The sequence below is a fragment of the Polypterus senegalus genome, chromosome 2 (genome assembly GCF_016835505.1).
Source record: "Polypterus senegalus isolate Bchr_013 chromosome 2, ASM1683550v1, whole genome shotgun sequence".
Lineage (NCBI taxonomy): Eukaryota > Metazoa > Chordata > Cladistia > Polypteriformes > Polypteridae > Polypterus > Polypterus senegalus.
Window position 1 is genome coordinate 116,608,261 of NC_053155.1, and position 24,517 is coordinate 116,632,777.

Below are 24,517 nucleotides of genomic sequence, written 5' to 3' on the forward strand. Positions count from 1 at the left end.
CATGAGCAAATGTTAACTACTTAACTGCAAATTTTAGTTGGAATTATTTATTCACCCTGAAAATCCACAATAAAAAGTATTGTAAATTTTAACATATTCTAATTTCCTGGCATTAATTAATTCTAAAACACAAAAGCTGTTTAGTTTTTGCATCTATAGCATAAAAAAAGAGGTGACCCATCAGGAACACTCAACATTATGTAAATCACAACTACAAAGACCAAGCTGTCCAACACAAGCCTAACTATTCCCAGCGTTACTTTGTCTTACCTAATTCTTGGTTGCACTCTTGCCAAGACTTCACAACTTACCCTTTCAGTCTAAAGTTGCTGAGGTAGATTGGTAAAGATATTACAGCTTGGTTAGTTTTATTTTACCAGTGGTATGACAACATACGGTGGGTAAATGTCATGTGTGTAGCACATGATTAAAATGGCAAGTTTAGATAAAGAATAAGATATCACAATAGTTTTCTAAAAGTCATTGAAATTTTTATTCCAAAGTACACAATGATGTATTTTGTTTGGTTTCTATAAAATCACTGTCACATGAGGGGTTGTTGCTATGATTGTATTACGTTTTTTGTTTTCATGTGTTGCTGTTCCTTTGGGGGGGGGAGGGGTTGGCTTAATGTGGAATTCATTTCTACCATTTATTTTTAATTTTGGTTTCATTTTGATGAAGTTAATATTTTTCCACGTCTTGTTTTTGTCGTTAAACAATGTCATTTTCTTAGTGGATGTCAGCATTTTGTGGTCTTTTGTTGATGGTTTCTATGTGGTTTGCTACTCTGGGACAACCAGAAGTGTGTAATGCATGATGTCATTGTCACAATGGTATAAAGGTTGGATTTCAGTGTTTAGAGTAACAGATTTCTTTGGTTTAGAGTAGTGATTTGAATATTGACAAAAAAATTCTGTTCACTTTAGATTTTTGTCTGTCCTTTGTTTAGATTCCCATCTCCTGATCCACTATAATTACTTCTGCTTGTGTTTACTTAAATCATGTATCAAAACAGCTGTAATTTAGTTATTATTAAGTTATTATACTTCTGCATTTTTAGAGCCCTCAAATGTTGAGTTTTGAAACATTTAACTGTTAAAGTGGCTTGCCAAACTATTTAATGTGATACGTACTGTACATTAAATGTTAAAAATGACTTGTTGTGCCCATGCTTGTACAGATTCATTTTCAAAGTATTTATCCATTTTAGTAAGTGGTTGCAGTTTTAATTGTAGAACCTCTTTCTAAATTCTAAGATCTGCTGTTATAAAAACTACAAAACACAATTTTTGTTTGTCTTGAGATTTGTCTCATGTTTGAAATAAAAGTAGTACCAGGGTTAGTCAATTTTACATCCAACTTGTCCTTCAGGCTACCAAAACTTTTTTGTAAAATTATATCCATGAACAAGGTATTTTTTTGATATATGCAGTCCTCCTACCTCATACTGGAATAACCAAGTTTAGGAAATAAATCGTGGTGAATTGTGTGATTGGTGCCACTCAAGTAAGAGATTTGGCAGAGTATTTATTTTAGTTTTTTATGTTTAACAAAATCTTCTTCTTCTTCTTTCGGCTGCTCCTGTTAGGAGTGGCCACAGCGGATCATCGTTTTCCATCTATTCCTGTCCTGTGCATCTTGCTCTGTTACACCCATCACCTGCTTGTCCTCTCTCACCACATCCATAAACCTTTGCTTAGGCCATCGTCTTTTCGTGTTGCCTGGCAGCTCTATCCTTAACATCCTTCTCCCAATATAACCAGCATCTCTCCTCTGCACATGTCCAAACCAACACAATCTCGCCTCTGTCAATCCTGAGTTGACCCTCTAATGTACTCATTTCTAATCCTATCCATCCTTGTCACACCCAATGCAAATCTTAGCATCTTTAACTCTGCCACCTAAAGCTCTGTCTCCTGCTTTCTGGTCAGTGTCACCATCTCTAGACCATATAACATAGCTGGTCTCACTACCGTCCTGTAGACCTTCCCTTTCACTCTTGCTGATAAATGTCTGTCACAAATTGCTCCTAACGCTCATCTCCACCCATTCCACCCTGCCTACACTCTCTTTTTCACTTCTCTTCCACAGTCCCCGTTACTCTGTACTGTTGATCCCAAGTATTTAACACTAGGATTACCAGAGCCTACGAAAAAACTCGTAAATCTGGCCCACCTTAAATCCCTTAGCACCTCTCTGTCAGTGTCTTTTGTCTTCTAAATGTGTCGATAAGCCCAAGCAGCCTGCTTATATCATCCCCCCACCATCGTACATGTAGAAAGGACGGTCCTTGGGTGTGTGGGAACTGTTAACATTTGAATCTGATGATTGCATATAGCGCGGAACTGACCTCTCTGTATTATTCTTTCCTCTGCATGTCCTGGAGTACAAAATAAACACCCCTATGCACCCAAAAGTGAACACTGGCAAGACTGAAAGAAATAAAATGCGCTTACCGATTACAAGCGCAAGAAGGCATGCGAATGAATATGAATAATATGAATAATGTTACATCAGAGCTACAGTGTTTTCCAAAATGTGCAATTAAGGTCATAGAATGAGTTATTCCAAATATCATATATATATATGTCTCTGTTTTTTTTATCAGTACGGCTTTGACATCATGGACCATAAGACGCATACTAATTTAGCATGAGCATGAGCAGGAACACTCGATAAAACTGAATAAAAAAAAATTAAAGTGATGGTGAGATACGAATAACGCAGATTCACCAGCATTTGTGTGTCAGCTTTTATCCCTCCAGATCAGAGAATTTCCAGATCCGTTGTCTGAAAACACCACTCACATCTACAGTTATTCCCAGTTTCCGATAAAAAGTAACTACATCAGATCACTGGGGGGGAGGTTTGGTGTTGTATCGTGATCGTGACTGAGAGAATAAAAGTGAGAAAAAAAATGCTAACTTTTACAAGTACTATAAATTTAAACCAGCAGTTACAGACACAAATCAAATGTATGTTTTAATTGTATAATATTAACAATAAGAGCAGCTCACTACTCAAAATGGTAAGTTTGCCAGGGAGCTGGTTTCAAACTCACAACCTCCGGATTATAAATAAGCAGATCTTACCGCTGCACCACAGAAGCTGTTATATTGTACTTGCACTTTTTGTGAAAGTGGTTATTTGATATTTGGCCATCAGCCTTCACACATTATACAGTTCATGTCTACATTTTGTTATTTGTTACAAAAACATGAAAAACGGTTCTGTTTTAACAATGTGCTTACATAGATTGTTGTAGACATAAAACAAACATCAAATTATTTCCCCTGACAATTCTGGGTAGCACAGTCCCAAATAATCAATCAAGGCAGGAACTGGGAGAACTTCTTGCTCGTTCTGAGGTGGTGGGGAGGAAGGTATATGAGGCTGCTTGCTGCTTGGGCTTATCGACACATTTAGAAGACAAAAGACACTGACGGAGAGGTGCGAAGGGATTTAAGATGGGTTGGATTTACGAGTTTTTTCGTTATCTCTGGTAATTATAGTGTTAAACTCATCCACCTTTGCCAACTCTACTCCCTGCATCCTTACCATTCCACTGACCTGCCTCTCATTTACACACATGTTTTCCGTCTTGTTCCTACTAACCTTCATTCCTCTCCTCCCTAGAGCATGTCTCCGCCTCTCCAGTGTCTCCTCGATCTGCTTCCTACTCTCGCTGCAGATCACAGTGTCATCAGCAAACTTCATAGTCCACTGGGACATCTGTATAATTTCATCTGTCAACCTGTCCATCACCGTTCCAAATAATAAAAGGCTCAGAGCCGATCCCTGATGTACTCCCACCTCCACACTGAATGCATCTGTCACTTCTACCGCAGACCCCACTACTGTCACACTTCCCTTGTACATATCCTGAACAACTCTTACATACTTCTCTGTCACTCCCTACTTCCTCATACAGTACTACAATTCCTCTCTAGGCACCCTATCATGTGCTTGCTCCAGGTCCACAAAGACGGAATGCAACTCCTTCTGACCTTCTCTATACTTCTCCATCAACACCCTCAGAGCAAACACTGTATTTGTGTGCTCTTTCGTGGCAAAATCTTCCACAGGCAAGCACCACACCTCAAATAAACTCCAGGCCTTTTATCTGCTGAATTGATAATGACATAACGACGGACTTGCCCACACCTGCCCATGAAATAGCCTTTGAGTCAATTGTCCAATTACTTTTGAGCCCCTGAAATGAAGAGATTGTGTTAAAAAAATGCTTTAGTTGCTTCACATTTTTATGCAATCGTTTTGTTCACCCCATCTGAATTAAAGCTGAAAGTCTGCACTTCAAATGCATCTGAGTTGTTTCATTTAAAATTCATTGTGGTGATGTACAGAACCAAAATTAGAAAAAAGTTGTCTCTGTCCAAATATTTATGGAACTAACTGTACATCAACCTTCCTTCTCTCCATCAAATCGGCTAACTCTCTCCCATTATCAGTCATACTGCCAGCATTCAAAGTTCCTAACCTCAGTTCCACTCTCTTTACCTTCCTTCTCTCCTCTTTCCTCCGGACATGTCTCCCCCCTCTTCTTCTCTTTCTTCGGCCAACAGTAGCCCAATTTCTGCCAGCACCCTTTTGACTAAGAATACTGGTGTTTTAAAAAATCATATTAATGTATACATTTTTATACTGTTCCTTTTTGTTAGATCTCTTCTAGCACTTCTCAAATTGGGTTCACGGACTCCTGTAAACCCGGCGGAAATTCCTCACTGTTTCAACTGGCTGAGGTAAATTTGTTTGAAAGTAAATGTAGATGCAATCTTCTTCTTCTTTTTTCAGCTGCAATGCTCATCATTATTTAATCAGTATTTGAACGCAACTGTCTAAATTTTGGATTTTTAACACTTCAAACTAAATTAAAAATGGATTTCCAAAAAAGAGCAGAAGCAGATTGGTGCTACAATTTGAATGTTCATTTTGCAATGCATTGCATGTGATATTGGAAAAGAAAGCATGATAAGATTGTGCGCATGACATGTAATTATTAATCATTTATATTGTAATAAAAGGGCAAAGTTATGGTGAATGCTAACTCGATGAAACTCTGTGTCTTTAACTTTATTATTTGTTCAGCCTGAAAATAGCTTTTTGCCTTTTTTCCATATCAGTAATCTGTATACGTACAACAGTGTTTTTTCACAAAATCTAATATTTTTAAGAATTACGTTTTGTGAAAACATTGTATATTAGCATCTGTATTCTCTGTACTGTATATCTTTTTTCTGGTGAAGTACTGTTTCAGCTAATAATTTCTGACAATGGCATAATGGCCAAACATTACATTGGCATTACAGTGTGAATGCAGTACGTTGAGGTAAAAGAACAGTATGACATTGGACAGAAATCTGGCTGATACATAGGTTGCAGTTTTCTTATGAAGGTACTTAATGTTTAAATCTCAGACCAGATAAAACTAAAACTATCATTTTAAATCTGGCAAGGTCCCCAATTTGTAGTTAATGGAAGATCAAGAAAGATGTAACTTGCAAATGTAAATTGAGTTTAGAAATTGGGCAGGCAACTGTATTTTGAGTAAGGTGAAGTAAAGTTCTTCCAGGAATGCGGTACAAAAGAGGTATTAGCAACATTTGGACTAACACGTGTGGTTATCATTAGTTAAGGACCGAAAAAGCTTAAAATAAAGATACATACCAGCATGAGATACTGATGTAATTTCTTTGCATGATAGACATAACATTATTATTTAGGAATAATATTTTTCCTTTATAATTTTGTAGCTGTTTACCATAGTTGTTTGTAAATACATTCCACTAGGAATTGATTTTTGCTTTAGTGAACGAAACTGAGAAAGACTTTTGTTGTAAAGCTGACACATAATTTTTGGTTGAAGGCAGAAGTATTATTGCAGAGCAGAAGACAATTTCACTGAAAAAAAATTTGCATTTATTTTCACTTGTGACTTCCTGGTTTCCATTTAGAATGCTAACATTACAAATGACTGGAATTATCAATGGTTGATGTCACAATTCGACCTGGAGTTAAAAAAAGAATGAAAATGTTTGTTTTATTTGCAATAAGCTTATTGAAATACTGTTGTTATCGTGCTTGGTGTGTGGATGTGTTTATGTGTGTCCTGCAGTGGGTTGGCACCCTGCCCAGGATTGGTTCCTGCCTTATGCCCTGTGTTGGCTGGGATTGGCTCCAGAAGACACCCGTGACCCTCTGTTCGGATTCAGCGGGTTGGAAAATGGATGGATGGATGTTGTTATCTGTGAGTGGCAGAGCTCCTCCCTAATCAGCTGACATGTCCGTAGTTAGGAATTAGGCTGTTGCATATTTAGTTTCAACAGTCAAACAGTTAAAAACATGCACTCATATCCACCCTATGCTTTGTTTATATTATATTTTTAATGCTAAGTTATGTGTCATATTTTGTTCTAGTTGGCCAAGTTGTCTTTCTTACTTATTAAATGAATAAATGCTAACCCGGATCTCCCATTTTACAATGCATGTTTTTGTGGCAGTTCAGTGTAGGAAAATGTTATTTATATTAATGTGATATACATCATAAGAAAGATGTTACAGATTAAACTACTTTTGAGTTCAGCACATTTTATATTTTAATTTTCTATCAGACTTTTCACGTATGCTATTAACAGTGACAAAGCTTTTCTATTTTGTTTTTATTTTATTTTTATTAATTTTATTGCAATCCATACAAAGCAATCAAGTTTTTACAAAAAGAAAAATTGAGTTAAGAACAGATCGATCCCCACCCCTGAGAGAGAGAGCAAGCCAAACAGCGTAAAATTTAAGGCTTGTAAACATACCTAAATTAATAAATTCTCTGTGCTTCATGAACTTATTTTAAAATATTACTGATCAGATTCTGCCATGTTTTGAAAAAAGTCTGCATGGATCCTCTGAGTATTTGATTTTTTCTAATTTCAAATAATATAACACATTGGTTTCCCACTGACTTAAAAGAGGAGAGTTTGGGTTTTTCCAGTTTATCAGAATAAGTCTGCGTGCCAAAAATGTAGTGAATGCAATCACAATTTGTTTGTCTTTCTCCACTTTAAGCCCCTCTGGAAGAACCCCAAACACAGCCGTTATTTGGGTTAGGAGGGATTGTGAGTCCAACGGTGTCTGAGAGGTAATTAAAAATAATTGTCCAGAATAATGTTAATTTGGTGCAGGCCCAGAACATGTGACCCAGTGAGGCTGGGACTTGGTTGCAACGTTCGCAGGTTGGATCATGCCCTGGAAACATTTTGGAGAGTTTTAGTCGAGACAGATGTGCTCGATATACTTGTAAGTTGTATAATTGTATGCTTTGCGCATATGGAGCTTGAGTGAATTCTCTGCATTGCTACTTTCCACTCCTTTTCTGATATACTAATTGAGAGATCTTTTTCCCAGTGTCCTCTTGGATCTTTGAAAGGGAGGGATTGTAAAATGATTTTATATATTGTAGAGATGGAGTCTAAGTCCTTGAGATTGAGCAATATTTTTTCTAGCATGGATGAGGGTGTAAGATGAGGAAAATCTGGAAGGTTCTGTTTAACAAAGTTCCTGATTTGAAGATAGTGAAAGAAATGTGTAGCTGGAATGTTAAATTTGGAATGTAATTGTTCATAGGATGCAAAGACGTTGTCTATATAAAGATCTCTAAGCAAGTTAATTCCAAATTTTTTCCAGATATTAAAAACTTCATATGTTTGTGAACAACAACATTTATTTATATAGCACATTTTCATACAAACAGTAGCTCAAAGTGCTTTACATATTAAAGAATAGAAAAATGAAAGACACAATTATAAAACAAAATAAATCAACATTAATTAACATCGAATAAGAATAAGGTTCAATGGCCAGGGGGGACAGAAAAAACAAAAAAACTCCAGACGGCTGGAGAAAAAATAAAATCTGTAGGGATTCCAGACCATGAGACCGCCCAGTCCCCTCTGGGCATTCTACCTAACATAAATGAAACAGTCCTCTTTGGATTTAGGATTCTCATGGAAGGGCTTGATGATGATGATGGTCACGTAGACTTCTGCCTTTTAATCCGTCCATTATTGTTGGAGCATCATGAAGCTTTGAGTAGGTGGTGGTGGCCTGCGACCACAAAGAAACCGGAAAAAGAAACAGAAAAGAGAGTAGGGGTCAGTACCGATTTTAGAGCCACCATGAATAGTTATTTTGAGGAAATTGAACATATAGAGTATCAGGATTAAGTTAAATTAAGATTAAAATGAAGTTATAAAAAGGCCATGTTAAAGTAATATGTTTTCAGCAGTGTTTTAAAGTGCTCTACTGTATCAGCCTGGTGAATTCCTATTGGCAGGCTATTCCAGATTTTAGGTGCATAGCAGCAGAAGGCCACCTCACCACTTCTTTTAAGTTTTGTTCTTGGAATTCTAAGGAGACACTCATTTGAGGATCTGAGGTTACGATTTGGAATATAAGGTGTCAGACATTCCGATATATAAGATGGGGCGAGATTATTTAAGGCTTTATAAACCATAAGCAGAATTTTAAAGTCAATCCTGAAAGACACAGGCAACCAGTGAAGGTTGAAAGAGGTGGTTCTCTTGCAGAGGTGCCACAGATAGAAGCTTCTCCGTCTTAAAATGCTTTCTACATTGGTTCCAGATTCTAAGTGAGTGGAGCACAATTGGGTTATTTGTATATTGCCGATAACGTGTGTTTATTGGAGCACAGAGCAAGGAATACAAAGAAGTACTGCAGGATTTTACTTCTATTGCGGTCCAAGCCTGTGTATGTTCTTCTATTTGTGTCCAGGTTCTTATCGCCTGTATATTTGCTGCCCAGTAATAAAACTGGAAGTTAGGTAGAGCCATGCCGCCTTCTGCCTTTTGTCTTTGTAGGGTCGCTCTTTTGATGCGTGGATGTTTTGAATTCCAAATAAATGAGGTTATTGTTGAATCTAATTGCTTAAAGAATGATTTATTAATGTATATTGGATGTTTTGAAATAAAAAAAGGAGCTTAGGAAGAATATTCATCTTAACAGTGTTAATTCTTCCAGCTAGTGTGAGATGAAGGGTTGACCATCTATGCAAGTCTTGTTTAATTTTTTCCATGCAGACGTGAAATTTTGTTGATAAAGAGCTTTATGTTTACTTGTGATGTTTATCCCTAGGTATTTAAACTGTTCTGCAATGATAAAAGGTAGGGTATCTAATCTAATATTATATGCTTGAGAATTCACTGGAAAGAGTACACTTTTATTCAGATTAATTCTGAGACCAGAGATCTTTTGAAATTCTGTGAGTGCTGCTAAGACTGCAGGCACAGAATTTTCTGGGTCCGATATATACAGTACCATATCATCTGCATATAATGAGATTTTCTGTTCCAGTCCTTCTCTGCTAATCCCCTTTATCTGATCAGTATTTCGACAATGTATTGCCAGTGGTTCAATGGCAATTGCAAACAGCAGCGGTGACAAGGGCATCCTTGTCTAGTGCCACGTTCTAGTTTAAAGTAGTCTGAGCAAATGTTGTTGATGCAAACTGAAGCTTCTGGGTTAGTATACAGTAATTTAATCCATGCACAAATGTTCGGGCCAAACCCAAACTTCTCCAATGTAGTAAAAGGTATTTCCATTCAATCATGTCAATGCTTTTTCTGCATCCAATGATAATAATATTTCTGGGGTGTTTGATTTAGTTGGTGAGTATATTACATTAAACAGGCGAAGATTTGAAGATAAGTGTCGGCCCCTAATAAATCCAGTTTGGTCTTGTGATATTACGAGGGAGCACTTTCTCCATCCTTCTAGCTATGATTTTAGAGAGTATTTTAACGTCGTTATTCAGAAGTGAAATTGGTCTGTATGATGCACATTGTAATAAGTCCTTATTTTGTTTTGGAAAAACAGTGATTAGTGCTTGGCGAAAGGTTTGTGGAAGAGATTGGTTATCTCTGGCTTCTGTAAATGTTGCTAATAGGAGGGGAGCTAGCTGAGCGGAGAATTTCTTGTAAAATTCTGCAGGGTAGCCATCAGGGCCTGCTGCTTTCCACCTTGGAGTGACTTTATAGCATCTAGTAGTTCTGATAATGCCAGAGGTTTATCAAGTTCCTCCACACTAAAAGCGTCTATTTGTGGTATCTGTAATGTATCCAGAAATGCATTAGATTGTGTATTGTCTTCTTTAAACTCAGTAGTATATAGGGATTTATAGTAGTCTCTGAAAGTGTGCATTATATTTTTGTGTTCGATTTTATCTCCGTTCGTGTTGGTGATTGCGTTGCGTGCGTACTTGCTTGTGAATTTGTTGAGCTAAAAGCTTATTAGCTTTCTCTCCATGTTCATAATAATGATGTCTGGATTTGTAAATTAGTTGTTCAGTTTCTTTAGTTGTCAAGAGGTTTAATTCTGAATGTAGAGCCTGCCTCCTCCTATGTAGAGTCTCGCTTGGTAGTCTGGCATGTTCTTCATCTATTTTAGTAATTTCGCTTTTTATCTCTGCTACTTTCTTGGCTTCGGATTTATTTCTGTGGGAAAGATATGAGATAATCTGTCCTCTTAAGAAGGCCTTAAGAGTTTCCCAGAGTATTCCTGCAGAGATCTCGGGGAATGTATTTGTCTCTAGAAAGAATTTGATTTGTTTGGATATAAATTCAGTACAATTCTCGTCAGCTAATAGAAGGGGTTGAGGCCATCTGGGGTGAGTGTATGGGGCTTAGTAATTTTAGCTCCAAGATCATAGGTGCATGGTCAGAAATAACAATAGCATCGTATTTGCAAGATTTAATCTTAGGCAAGAAGTTATTGTCTATAAAGAAGTAATCAATCCTTGAGTAGCAATGATGTACTGGTGAGTAGAAAGAATATGTTCTTGAATTTGGGTTTAAAAACCTCCAGGGATCTGATAAGTTGTGATCAGTTATAAACTTTGTAATTATCTTTGCGGTGTTAGATGCGTTCCCCTGTGGAGGAAGTCCTATCTAAAAGTGGATTTAGAACACAATTAAAGTCCCCAGCCATTATAACTTTATGAGTGTTCAGATTGGGAATGGATGCAAATAAATTTTGTATAAATTCCTTATCATCAACATTAGGTGCATAAACATTTATCAAAATCATTTTACAGTTAGATAAGTCTCCCATGACCATTACATATCTCCCTTCAGGATCCAATACTACATCTGATGCTACAAATGGTACTGTTCTATGTATGAGAATTCCCACACCTCTAGTTTTCTTTGTAAAACTAGAATGGAACATTTGGCCAGTCCAGTCTTTTGCAGCGGAACTGATCCTTGCTTAGTAAGTGGGTTTCCTGTAAAAATACTATTTTAGCATTTAGACCTGTTAGGTGAGAGAGTACTTTCTTTCTCTTTAATTCGTGATTCAGGCCTTTAACATTCCAGCTTACAAGTTAACTGTCCCATCATGGAGACACTGATTCTGAGTTTTTGATGTCATTTTATAGTCTTAACTGGAAGTGAGACAGCTTAGGTCTTAATTTCCTATTTCCCCTAGAGTTGTTGCCATGCAGCTTATTATTACGTTGGTAGTTATAATTATAAAGATTAGGAGGATATATTAGGTATAGATCAAGCCTGCTCTCTTTCTCCCCCCCCCTTAACCCCCAACCCTCCCTTTTGCCTCCCCAAGTGAGGCTAAAACCCACTTCACACAGTCCCAGTCCTCTGACATGCCCAGAGACAGAGCACGTCCAAAGCAAAACAAGCCCCATGCAGCGGTTTTTAGGGTTAAAAGATAGAGATATCTGTTACCAATATAGTCTTTAAAAAAAAAAGAATTTTGCACTTAAAATATATATATAGTCTTAAAATATATATATAGTCTTCAGCAATTTTAGTGCATTAAAATGATACACCCAGATAATAAACCCGGGGGATGGTGTTAAAATGTGTCCAGAATAAGCATAACCAGTCTTAATGCAGTAATAGCAATAATAATAAACCAAGGGTATGATATTGAACAGTCTCATTTAGGGTAGACATGAAATAATTAGAAAAAAAAAAAAAAAAAAAAAAAAATTAAGCACAATAAAACATAAACAGATAGCCCTAGTAATACTAAGTAATAATGAGAATATATGAGAATATATGCTGATAAAACCCGTATTTTAAAACAATAGATCAGACAGTAGATTATTAATCCTTGCTTTATCATTAACACCATGACTCACTATTATGTATCAGAATAGTCCCGGGATCAGCTTTCTTAATTCCTTTTCTGCTTCTTCCTTGCTAGCGAAGACATAGAATTGACCCTGCCATTCCACTTTCAGTTTTGCCGGATACAAGAGGCTGTATTTGACGCTGGCTTGCCGTAACCGCTGTTTAATGTTGTAGAAGGCTGCGCGTTTAGTAGCTGTTGCTGGAGAGAAGTCAGGGAAGATATGAATGTGGTTATTTTCATATATAATATCTTCCTTGTTTCTGAGGAGTGCCATCACCTCTAGCTTAAATGATAATCATTCAAAACGAACTATAAAGGATCTGTGTCTGGGTCTAACTGTGTTTGATTCGCGCATGCGGTAAGCCGCTGCTATCTCAGATTCTGTTTTAAAGTCGTCCCCGATTATTTTAGAAAAAAGTTCAGCTGCGAATTTCACAGGGTTTGAACTTTCTCGATTCTCAGGCAGACCTTCAATTCTGAGTTATACCTTCTACTTCCATCTTCCAAAGCAGCCAGTCTGTCTCCGAGTTTTTTGCATTTGGAGCTGACATTTTCTGCTTTTTCTTCAGCACTGGTAGCTAAATTTTCGGCTATTTCAATCCTAGTCGTGAATGTCTCCTTGAGATCCTCCAATTGATCAGTAAGCATTTCAATTTTACCCAGCACCTGTCGCATCTCCACTTGCATTTCTTGTCGCAACCTTTCATTTGCCTGTTGCAGCATCAGCCTCTGCATTTCGTTTGCTTGTTGCAACTCCTGCCGCTGCGTTTCGTTTGCTTGTTGCCATTCCTGTTTCAATTCCAGCAACTCATGTTTCAGTCTCTCATGTGCCTTTGCCCTTGCTTTCTCATTTGCCTTCTCGCTTTTCTTTATATCTTGTATGAGCTCAGCGAACATCACCTGCAGTTTAGACATTTCAATTGTGCTTTCTTGTACCGTAGGTGAATCATCAGGCTCTACTGTAGCCGGTGTCCCCACTATTCCCAGCTCGTGTGGAGTAATTGAGATCGCGGACTGTAAGGCCTTTTCCAGTTTCTGGTGTTCTTCTCCGATTGACGAGCTATCGAGATCTGCACTCACGATCTTACATTCGCTCCCCTTTTCACTCTCAGCCGACGACGATGTAGCGGACCTTGGTCCTGAAGAGTCTGTACTTTCGCCCAGCTGATCCAGGTCTCTCTCTGAAAGGCCATATCTTGAGCTAGGGCTTGCTGATCTTAGCTTGGGTTCAGCTTTAGTTTTCAATTCTTTCGGACCCCCTTTCTTGTTGGCCATGTTTATATATGCTTGCATATATACTGTAGCAGTCTCCTTGGGTTGAATAGATACAGGATATCTCAGGATAATAAGCAAATAATATGAAAAATAACACCGCTGCTAGCGGAGTTCCACTTCAGACATCCATCTCTCGCATCGGACAAGACCAAACTCATATTTTTTAAATTTATTTCCTTTAAGTTAAAAATGGGGTTGGGATTAAAGTTGGACTTTCAAAACACTTTTTACATCTTTCCTGATAAAGCTGAAAAAGTAATGCCTCATAACTTTTCTGTTTTGAATTTTTCTTGCTTTATAGTAATTCCAGTGTGTGTTTATAAATTGTATGTGTATATTTATATATTTACTTACTTACCTACCTATTTATTTATTTATTTAAAGGGCTTCTGTAAAAAGCTGAATTTCCCCAAAAGCCAAATAAAGTTCTATCTGTCTAAAATGTAGCCTAAAGTCTATGGCCAAAAACAAATACACTGCTTATGAGATTGGTGCATTTGTAATAGAGTTTTCTAAAATTATTTGTGTTCCAGATTTACTCCAGATTAAAAAAAAGATCTACAAATTTAAAAATTAATGTTCAGTGTAAAATGTTTAACACTAGAATTACCAAAGCCTACGAAAATACCCGTAAATCCTGCCCACCTTAAATCCATTTGCACCTCTCCATCAGCGTCTTTTGTCTTGTAAATGTGCCAATCAAAACAAGCAGCAACTATCCTACTATACCATCCCCCCACTGCCTTGATTATCTGGGAGTCAGGTACCTAGAGTTGTATAGGGAAATAATAGATTGTTATTTGGAACACATTCGTATTTTATGTGTGTTCCGTTTCTACAACAATCTGTGTAAACACATCGTTAAAACAGAAACGTATTTTAGTAATAAATGACAAAATGTAAACATACACTATGTAATGTTTGAATCCTGACGTCCAAAGATCAAATAATGTTTGAGCAACACTGTCCCCCTGTTGCTTTTGATATAGAGTTCTATACGTGCAAGTGTGTGTGTGTCTGTCTGAGTTGTAGAGTCAGAGTGAGAGCTCCAGCTCCGAGGATACGCAAGCGAGGCCAGCACACTGGCAAAAGGAAACCTCCTAAGAAAGACAGTCGATTAGCTGCTAATGCACAAACGATGCAAGCCTGTCCTCAACAGGAATCCTCATAGCAGAGAGATGCCCAGAGTAGTTCTGACGATTTCACTACGTTCTAGGATACAGGGCTTACACAGTTAGTATATAGCAGGCGAGTGCCAGCATTCTTTATGTTTAAGCAGCACTGCGCCCCTGTTGCTTTTCAAATTAAATAGAGTTGGCCGGTTATGAGCGTCAACTGGTTGATAACATACATACAAGACCGCAATACAAGCACATTAGTAATTTTTTGTTGTTTGTTAATTTATTTTTAAAGTGGTGTTTTTTTATTACGTTTTTCTCAAACAATTAAAAGAAAAAACACTTTATTTTCCTCCCGGGCAACGTTGGGTAATTCAACTAGTTGTTAATATTATACAATAAATATATACATTTCGTTTGCGTCTGTAACAGCCAGTGTAAATTTATAGTACTTGTAAAAGTTAGCTTTTTTTTTTTCACGTTTATTCTCTCAGCCACAATCATGATACATACTACTTGCCCCAAAGGGATCTGACGCTCTTAGTTTTTATTTGAAAATGGGAATAACTGTAGATGTGAGTGGTGTTTTGAGACAATTGAACTGGAAATTCTCTGATCTGGATGGATCGAAGTTGACACACAAACGCTGGTAAATCTGCCTTATTCGTATCTCGTTGTGAGTTGATTTTTTTTTTTTTCAGTTTTATTGAGTGTTCCTGCTTAAGCTGTGTTAGTATGCACCTTATGGTCCATGATCTAAAAGCCGTACTGACAAAAAACAGAGACGTAGATATATATGATATTTGGAAATAATTCAAACTATGACCTGTATAGTACATTTCGGAAAACATTGTGGCATGGATGCAACATTATTCATATTATTCATATTCATTCGTATACCATCTTGCCGTTGTAATCAGTGACCACGTGTTTTTTTTTTTTTTTTTTCCCGATCTTGCCCAGTCCCCACATTTTGGTCCATGGTGGTGTTTCTTTTTCACTCCAAGACATTCAGAGGAAAGAATAGTACAGAGAGGTCAGTTCTGCGCTATATGCAATCATCAAATTCAAATGTTAACATTTCCCACACACCCAGGGACCGTCCTTCCTACATTTACGACATGTGTACCTGTTGCAATGTACACTCCTCTCTCTATGCTGTGGTTCCTATTACATTGAAGGGGCACCTAACACTGACTCAGTTTGCTTTCCTGGGGGAAGCGGTTGTCTTGAAACAGAAGTTTGTCGATATTGCATCCTCTTTTTCTTTTTCCATCACCTTTTCTTGTAAGAAGCGACAATGAAGTTCCTCTGCAAGGTGAGCCATTACCACTCTTCTTTTCTCAGGGGACCCTGTACATGCCTTGTACAGTACATGTGCGTTGATCGCCGCTAGTTCAAGCTTGTTATAGCACAAGCAACAGGCCACCTGAGTGCTCCTGCTCGCACTGAATAAGTTCATGCCTTCTGGTGCATGATGTCAACACAGCACAATCAGAAATAAACTTCATGAGAGTGGCCTGAGGGCCCGGCGTCCTCTAGTGGGCCTTGTGCTCACTGTCCGGCACCATGGAGCTCTGTTGGCATTTGCCATAGAATACCAGAATTGGCAGGTTCACCCTGAGCACATGTGACAGACGTAAAAGGGTCTGAAGAAGCTGTGGAGACCTATACAGGCTAGACAACGGCACCTTGACTGCCATTAGGTATCGGGATGAAATTCTTGGACCCATTGTCAGACACTATGCTGATGCAGTGGGTCCTGGGTTCCTCCTGGTGCGCAACAATGCCCGGCCTCATGTGGCGAGAGTATGCAGGTAGTTCCTGGAGGATGAAGGAATTGATACCATTGACTGGCCCCCACACTCGCCTGACCTAAATCCAATAGAACAACTCAGACATTATATTTTGGTCCATCCAACACCGCCAGGTTGCACCTCAGACTGTCCAGAAGCTCAGTGATACCCTGGTCCAGATCTGGGAGGAGATCCCCCAGAACACCATCCGTCATCCCATTAGGAGTATGCCCATGCGTTGTCAGGCATGCATACAAGCAGGTGGGAGCCATACAAACTACTGAGTATGATTTTGAGTTGCTGCAATGAAATTTTGTCAAAATGGACTAGCCTGCCGCATCATTTTTTGTGTTTAATTTCCGGGGTGTCTTTGAATTCAGCCCTCTGCAGGTTGATCATTTTAATTTCCATCAAACGATGTGGTGTCCTTTGTTCCTAACACATTATCGAGTTCATATCAGTATAGATATCAAGCAGGATTTCTTTCCAATTGAGATCTAATGTGTTTTCATAGTGTTCCTTTCATTTTTTTGAGCAGTATATTTAATTTTGTAGAATAAGAGGCTTGTGTTAACAAAAAACAGATCTAAGCAACATAATTATAAGCCACATACTCAGACTATTACATCTACTGTCAATTACTCAGCATCGGTCCTGGTGGGCCGCAGTGGCTGCAGGTTTTTGGTCCAACTCAGTTTCTTAATGGGAAGTCAGTTATTGTTGATAAAGCACTTATTGCACAAGTGATATTTTGATTGCTTATTTCGTTGTCTTAAACAGCTACTTTCACTGTTTTTATTGACTCCGTATTAGCAATAAGATGCAAATGACAGAGAAGCCAACAGTTCTCCATCTAACTTGTTTTCATTTACACCTGTGTGGAATTGATCATGCACTATTTGATTTAATAAATCACCTTAGAAAAAAATGTGACAGACTGAAAATGGTTCATTTTAGGCTTCATATCATTTGGATGATGTCCTTGGAAAATAAAAAATCTACGATATAGGAACCTAACATTGCAGACTGGCAAGCCATAAAATTAAATAAGGTCTGAGATTGGCAAGGATTGGTTTGTAATTAAGCAATTGGTTTGGAACAATAACCTGCAGCCACTGCGGCCCTCTAGGACTGATGCTGCCCACTACATCATCATTATCATTATGTAGGAACTATTGTGAATCAGGATATAAAATGCTGAGCTTGTCCAACTAATAGTTGAAAATAGTGATTAAATGCTCAAATTCTTAGTCAAAAACAGGTGAAGTTCTGGGCTACTAGAAAGTCAGTCAGAGAAATGATCACCAAAGACTGTAACATAAAATATACAACTCATAGTTGAAATGAATAAGTAAGAGGTCCTAACATGGCCTAATAAAATTCTGTGCCCAAGCTGAAAAAACAGTCAATATAGCTGTGACAACCAGATGTACTATAATTTCTTAATACACAGATTTGGACATCAACAATAGTCACCTTTCTGTTGTCAATGGCTAGATGTTACCTTTTTTGAGGTTCCGTGTCCAGTTATAATGTAGTTTTCATACAATGGTAAGTATACCAAATTAAAGGAGCTTCACTGCTCCATTCTCATTTAAGAAAACTTTACCTACAGCATATTGATTTTGCAGAGTTACAAAAGACTGAAGATGATTAAAGTGATGGCATCTGCATTCTACTAAACTAGCTTTCTGAACAATTTCTCCCATTTGTTTTGCATTTGATGCTCTATTTTTACTATCAATGGACAGCAGGTGGCAACCAAGTCACCTGGCTCCATTATGGTTTATTTGAGTATATATATCTTGCTTTGCTTTAGAATAGATAAATATTCTTTTATCTGTATAAATAAGCCCATTCAGGCTATAGAGGTTATACAGTAAGAATTGCTTCATAGCGCCTAAAATTTCATTTTTAGTTGAAGGTGACTAAAACTGAAATTGATAGGGTCTGTTATCCACTGTTACTGCATAGTTACAGAAGAACTGGCTATGGAATAAGCAATGTAAGTTTAGTCCTATATAGCATACCTACAGTGGTACTTAAAAGTTTGTGAACCCTTTAGAATTTTCTATATTTCTGCATAAATATGACCTAAAACATCATCAGATTTTCACTCAAGTCCTAAAAGTAGATAAAGAGAAACCAGTTAAACAAATGAGACAAAAATATTATACTTGGTCATTTATTTATTAAGGAAAATTATCAAATCTATACTAATAAAAGGCAAAGCCCTCACTCACTCACTCACTCACTGACTCACTCACTGACTCATCACTAATTCTCCAACTTCCCGTGTGGGTGGAAGGCTGAAATTTGGCAGGTTCATTCCTTACAGCTTCCTTACAAAAGTTGGGCAGGTTTTATATCGAAATTCTACGCGTAATGGTCATAACTGGAAGCAGTTTTTCTCCATTTACTGTAATGGAGATGAGCTTCAACGCCGTGGGGGCGGAGTTTCGTGTGACATCATCACGCCTCCCACGTAATCACGCAGTACATAGAAAACCAGGAAGAGCTCAAAAAAGCGCTTAAGAAAACATGCATTATATAATTGAGAAGGCAGCGAAACAATAAGAAGCGAGCGAGTGACATATACAACCATATTCATGAGTTCTGCTACTTCGGAAACAAAGCACGATGTAAACCTACACTTTAAATTAAGTTCATAGACAGGCTGCCGCTGGCGTTTGTAATTTAGTGCCTGCCCATATAAGGCCGTCCGTCAGCAGCAATCCAATAGCAAACTGCCACGGGTAAATATTCACGGGTGAAGGACTGTGCTTATGGAGAGGAAGATGAGATGGTCAGGGTGGTGTTTGACACAAACTCAGCGAAACTGCGAGAGAAAGTTTTAAGTGCCAGGACTAAGGTAACATTAAATACAGCCACGGACATAGCACGAGATGGCACCAGCACAGCTGGGAACCTTCGATGCATGTACACCGAAGCGCTCACGTGAACTGACGCAGTGCACAGATAAAAGGCAACAGTTCCAAAGAGCTGAACAAAACCGAATTACACAATTGAAAAGGCAGCAAAAATATGAAGCGCCTGATAAGCATATTCATAAATCCAGCTACTGCGGAAACAAAGCACACGGTGGAAAAACTCAATGTCCCGCTAAAGGAAGACAGTGTAAAAACCCGTGTATGCAGTGTGTCAGGTCTCAGATAAAGAAGAAGACGAGCTGTTTATTGATGCAGTAAGAAACGAATCGATGAATGAAACCTGTCATCTTTACAACGATTGACAAACACGGAATGTAACTTGAACACAACACATCCTACAAATACGAACCTGATTGAAAGAAATAATGATAATCAAATCCTTGATGACAGCAACACTCAGTAACACTCACAAAACAAATACTGTATATTGACAGTCATGTTACGCTATTTTAAAATGTTCCCTTTTCTTTTCTAGCTTTTTAACACACTACTTCTCCATGCGATACGCTGGTATATATATATGTATATATATATATATATATATCCGCTCTACATACTCGAATAATGGATACTTTATTCGCCATCAATGATTGTTTTGGTAAAGCCATACTCAGTGTATTCATTAGATGAACGGTAAAAAAGTAAGAGCGAGGGGAGGATGACTCATTGAGGCATGCAGGCTGTAGTGCTGGCCAACTCTATCTGAATTAGCGATCACATTTGAAAAATATATCTTTTCAAGTTCTATTTAGTCCATATGTGTCAAACTCAAGGGTCAGGGACACATCCGCCCGGCGTGTAATTATATCCGCCCGAGATCATTTTATATACTGTATTATTGTTATTAAAGCCCGGGTATATGAAGCGCTGGTAACACAATAAACTTCAGATCCCATAATGCAGTAACCTGAATGCAATTCAGAAGATACAGAAAACAGCATAATTAAATAAGAATCTGACACTTCAGCGGACGTTTTAACCCGTGCACAATCACAAAGTGATTTCAAGTGAAGCTGCTTTTATGGGAGACACAAATGCACCAGTTCACCTTGCCCCACTTTCCCTGTTGCCAAGTACTGTTAAACCAAGTCGTCACTACGGTGTTCCCAAATACGCACTTTGCTGATAAACTGAGCGAACTGCGCACTGAGTTTGCACGGCGCTTTGGTGACTTTGATGAACAAAAAAAGTCCGTCTACATGCGGCTCGAACCTTGTGCATGTTTGGTAGCACATATCTGTGTGAGAAGCTCTTCTCAGTGATAAAGACTAACAAAACAGCACACAGGAGTCGCCTCACTGATGAGCACCTGCAATCCATCCTGAGAATCTCCACAACACAGAACCTCACAGCAAACAGAAACGAACTTGTGGCCAAAAAAGATGCCAGGCGTCCAGCTCTAAAATGACATATGAGCAAAGACAACTGAATGATTTGATTTGTTATTGCACGTAAGAGCGGAGTCAACTGTTTTAACAAACAGCGTATTGCACTGATAATGAAATAGCTGTGTGTGTATATATGTAGATATGTATGTATATGTATATATATGTTTATATATGTGTGTGTGTATATATGTAGATATATATGTATGTATATATGTGTATATGTATAGATATGTATATATATATATGTTTATGTGTGTGTGTGTAAATATATATATATATGACAACAACACTCATCACTCACAACAGTGACAAAACAATTACATTGACAATCAGATTACGTTATTTTCAAAATGTTTCCTTTTCTTTTCATTGCTTCTTTAACACACTACTTCTCCGCTGCGAAGCGCGGGTATTTTGCTAGTATTACATATTTGTGAGTGGCAAAAGTATGTGAACCTTTGCTTTCAGTATCTGGTGTGACCCCCCTTTGCAACAATAACTGCGACTAAACATTTCCAGTAACTTTTGATCATTCCTGCACACCAGCTTGGAGGAATTTTAGCTCATTCCTCTGTACAGAACAGTTTCAACTCTGGGATGTTGGTGGGTTTCCTCAAATTAACTGCTCGCTTCAGGTCCTTCCATAACATTTCGATTGGATTAAGGTCAGCACTTTGACTTGGCCATTCCAAAACATTAACTTTATTCTTCTTTAACCATTCTTTGGTAGAACGACTTGTGTGCTTAGGGTCGTTGTCTTGCTGCATGACTCACCTTCTCTTGAGATTCAGTTCATGGACAGATGTCCTGACATTTTCCTTTAGAATTCTCTGATATAATTCAGAATTCATTGTTCCATCAATGAAGGCAAGCCGCAAAACAGGCCCAAACCATGATACTACCACCACCATGTTTCACAGATGGGATAAGGTTCTTATGCTGGAGTGCAGTGTTTTCCTTTCTCCAAACATAACGCTTTTCATTTAAACCAAAAATTTTGGTCTCATCCGTCCACAAAACATTCTTCCAATAGCCTTCTGGTTTGTCCATGAGATCTTTAGCAAACTGCAGACGAGCAGCAATGTTTTTTTGGAGAGCAGTGGCTTTCTCCTTGCATCCCTGCCATGCACACCATTGTTGTTTTGACTCATGAACATGAACATTAGCCAATGTGAGAGAGGCCTTCAGTTGCTTAGAAGTTACCCTGGGGACCTTTGTGGCCTCGCCGACTATTACATGCCTTGCTCTTGGAGTGATCTTTGTTGGTCGACCACTCCTGGGGAGAGTAACAATGGTCTTGAATTTCCTCCATTCGTACGCAATCTGTCTGACTGTGGATTGTTGGAGTCCAAACTCTTTACAGATGGTTTTGTAACCTTTTCCAGCCTGATGAGCATCAACATCTCTTTTTCTGAGGTCCTCAGAAACCTCCTTTGTTCGTGCCATGATACACTTCCACAAACATGTGTGGTGAAGAGCAGACTTTGATAGATCCCTGTTCTTTAAATAACAGGGTGCCCACTCACACCTGATTGTCATCCCATTGATTGAAAACAACTGACTCTAATTTCACCTTCAAACTAACTGCTAATCCTAGAGGTTCACATACTTTTGCCACTCACAAATATGTAATATTTGATCTTTTTCCTCAATAAATAAATGACCAAGTATACTATTTTTGTCTCATTTGTTTAACTGTTTCCCTTTATCTACTTTTAGGACTGGAGAGAAAATCTGATGAAGTTTTAAGTCATATTTATGCAGAAATATAGAAAACTAGCCAACGCGCGGCGTACCATACGCCACATAATCAGGCCGCTCAGGTGTGGAGGGTGGAACGTGAGGAGAGGAGAAGGACGTCCACTCGCTCCCTCCGTCATGCTAGTCTGCTGATTTCTCGTCTAGTATGCACTGCCTGCTCATGTGCCCTCCTCCAACTCGTCACTCGAGTCGTTGTCGTCTTTGTACAGTCCAGATGCAGCTGTAACTCACATAGACTTTTCATTGCTCTGTGCGGTTTTAGCTGCCTTTCTATATATAATCCACCAAGAAACCCGAGCACGTAGCAGCGAGGTGGGAGGGGGGTGTGTACAAAGTGCAGGAGCATCTAAGAAGGCACATGTTTGTTGCGGATGCGAATTGCTGTATGTAGCGTGCAAAACAGTTTGCTATGGTGCACGCGGTCGTGAGTTGTAACCGAAAACTCGGTTTTTAAAGACTGCTCATTTCATTGTGTTTTAACCTCAGTTGTAAAGGAATGTTTTAAGGATCCCATGGGATACCCCTCGCAAACAGTTTTACACGCTGCATATGGCGATTCACCTCCGCGAGAAACATGCCTCTATTAACAGTCAACGTGGGTCAGAGCTGCATGTGACCTCTACGACAGACAAATATAAATGACGCCGGCTTTTCTGTGTCGTCGTGTCCGAGTTAGGCTCTGTGAGTTGTCGTCGTATCCAATGGTCTTGGAGTTGGTGGGCGTGGCTCCTTCCTGCGTGCGCCATAGGTGTCTCACTTGTCGGCGGCTTAGTGAATCCACGCCCCTTCCAGCGTGCTTTCCATGGTTGTCTTGCTTTTCCATGGGTGTCTTGCCTTAGTGAATTATATATATAGATTGTAAAGGGTTCACAAACTTTCAAACACAACTGTACAAATGTCTGACACTGCTAAACATTTTGTTAGCATTCTTTATTCATAATTTCAAAACAGAAATATTTAGATTCTAAGTGATTCTGTGTGTCTTTTCTTAATTTTTCATGTCATGTTATGTACTTGAAATTTTTTTTTCAAACACAAGTATTACATTTTTTTGTGGTGCAGATCTCTTCATGTACATCCAGTGTCCCTGCAGGAAAGCAGTGTGGACAGTCTGCACTCTTCCAGCTGGCAGAGGTAAGTAAATTTCTCACAGTATGATACAGTATATACAGTATAGCATACAGTTTGTAATAGTGCTACAATATAAATTATTTTTTGTAGGCTAAAATAAACAGTTTAGGTTTTAGGTAAAAGTAGATTTTATATTGATGATGAAGTGCAAGTAATATTTCTGAATAGCATTTAACTGTTTTGTATGAATTGGTGTACAATACATTATAATTGGAGCCCCCACAACATTTACAAAGCATCAAAAATCAGTGTAATTGGACACAATTTTTCAAAGAAAATTAGAGTAGTTAAAGTAACAGCATATTTGGCAGAACTAGGGAAAACAGATCTTAGGTAAGAGTAAAACAACAGTGTGACATTGAAGGTGGATATTAATTTCAGTTTGAAATAAAACAATAACATAGAGCCAGAAGAGCTGCTTTCTGTTCGTCTTAGAAAAGTGTTAAATGAGAAATTTGCAGACACATTTGCAACACAATCATATAGATGATTTGCTCAGTTGATGCCCTCTGTTTCTTTGTTGTCTGTCTCAGCATCCATATCAAATCACCTCGATCTTTTCAAATTGTCAGTACTTCTGTTCTGATTTATTTTTTTAATATATATTGTCAGTACTTCTGTTCTGATTTATTTTTTAACATATATTTAGTTATAGGACATTGTTTGCAGTGAAATGTTTCTTTAAATTAAAATTTAGACTGTTTGTTATATAAAAAAATCAACCACTACAATATCCTATATGCCAGCATGGCCACTGAAAACCCACTAAGCCACACCTCCAACAACACCAATATAACTTTCTACCATTAGTCCATTGGTGTATTTTTTTTTGTTAGTTATTCGAATAAGAGAAACAACCTACCTGCACACTCTTAACCTAATATTTTAGCACTTTACTATGAATGTGTCACTGC

At 38.2% G+C, this 24,517-nt stretch overlaps 1 protein-coding gene across 7 annotated transcripts in view; it reads left to right on the forward strand.

The window, feature by feature from the left end:
* Positions 1-24,517, forward strand: part of LOC120523263 (HMG box transcription factor BBX) — a 260,159-nt gene that overhangs the window by 193,589 nt on the left and 42,053 nt on the right. For all 7 annotated transcript variants that reach the window (XM_039744431.1, XM_039744435.1, XM_039744437.1 and 4 more), the window contains 2 exons: positions 4,683-4,763; positions 23,535-23,606. In XM_039744431.1, the coding sequence (XP_039600365.1) occupies positions 4,683-4,763; positions 23,535-23,606 (153 nt within the window). The remainder of the gene's footprint in view (positions 1-4,682; positions 4,764-23,534; positions 23,607-24,517) is intronic.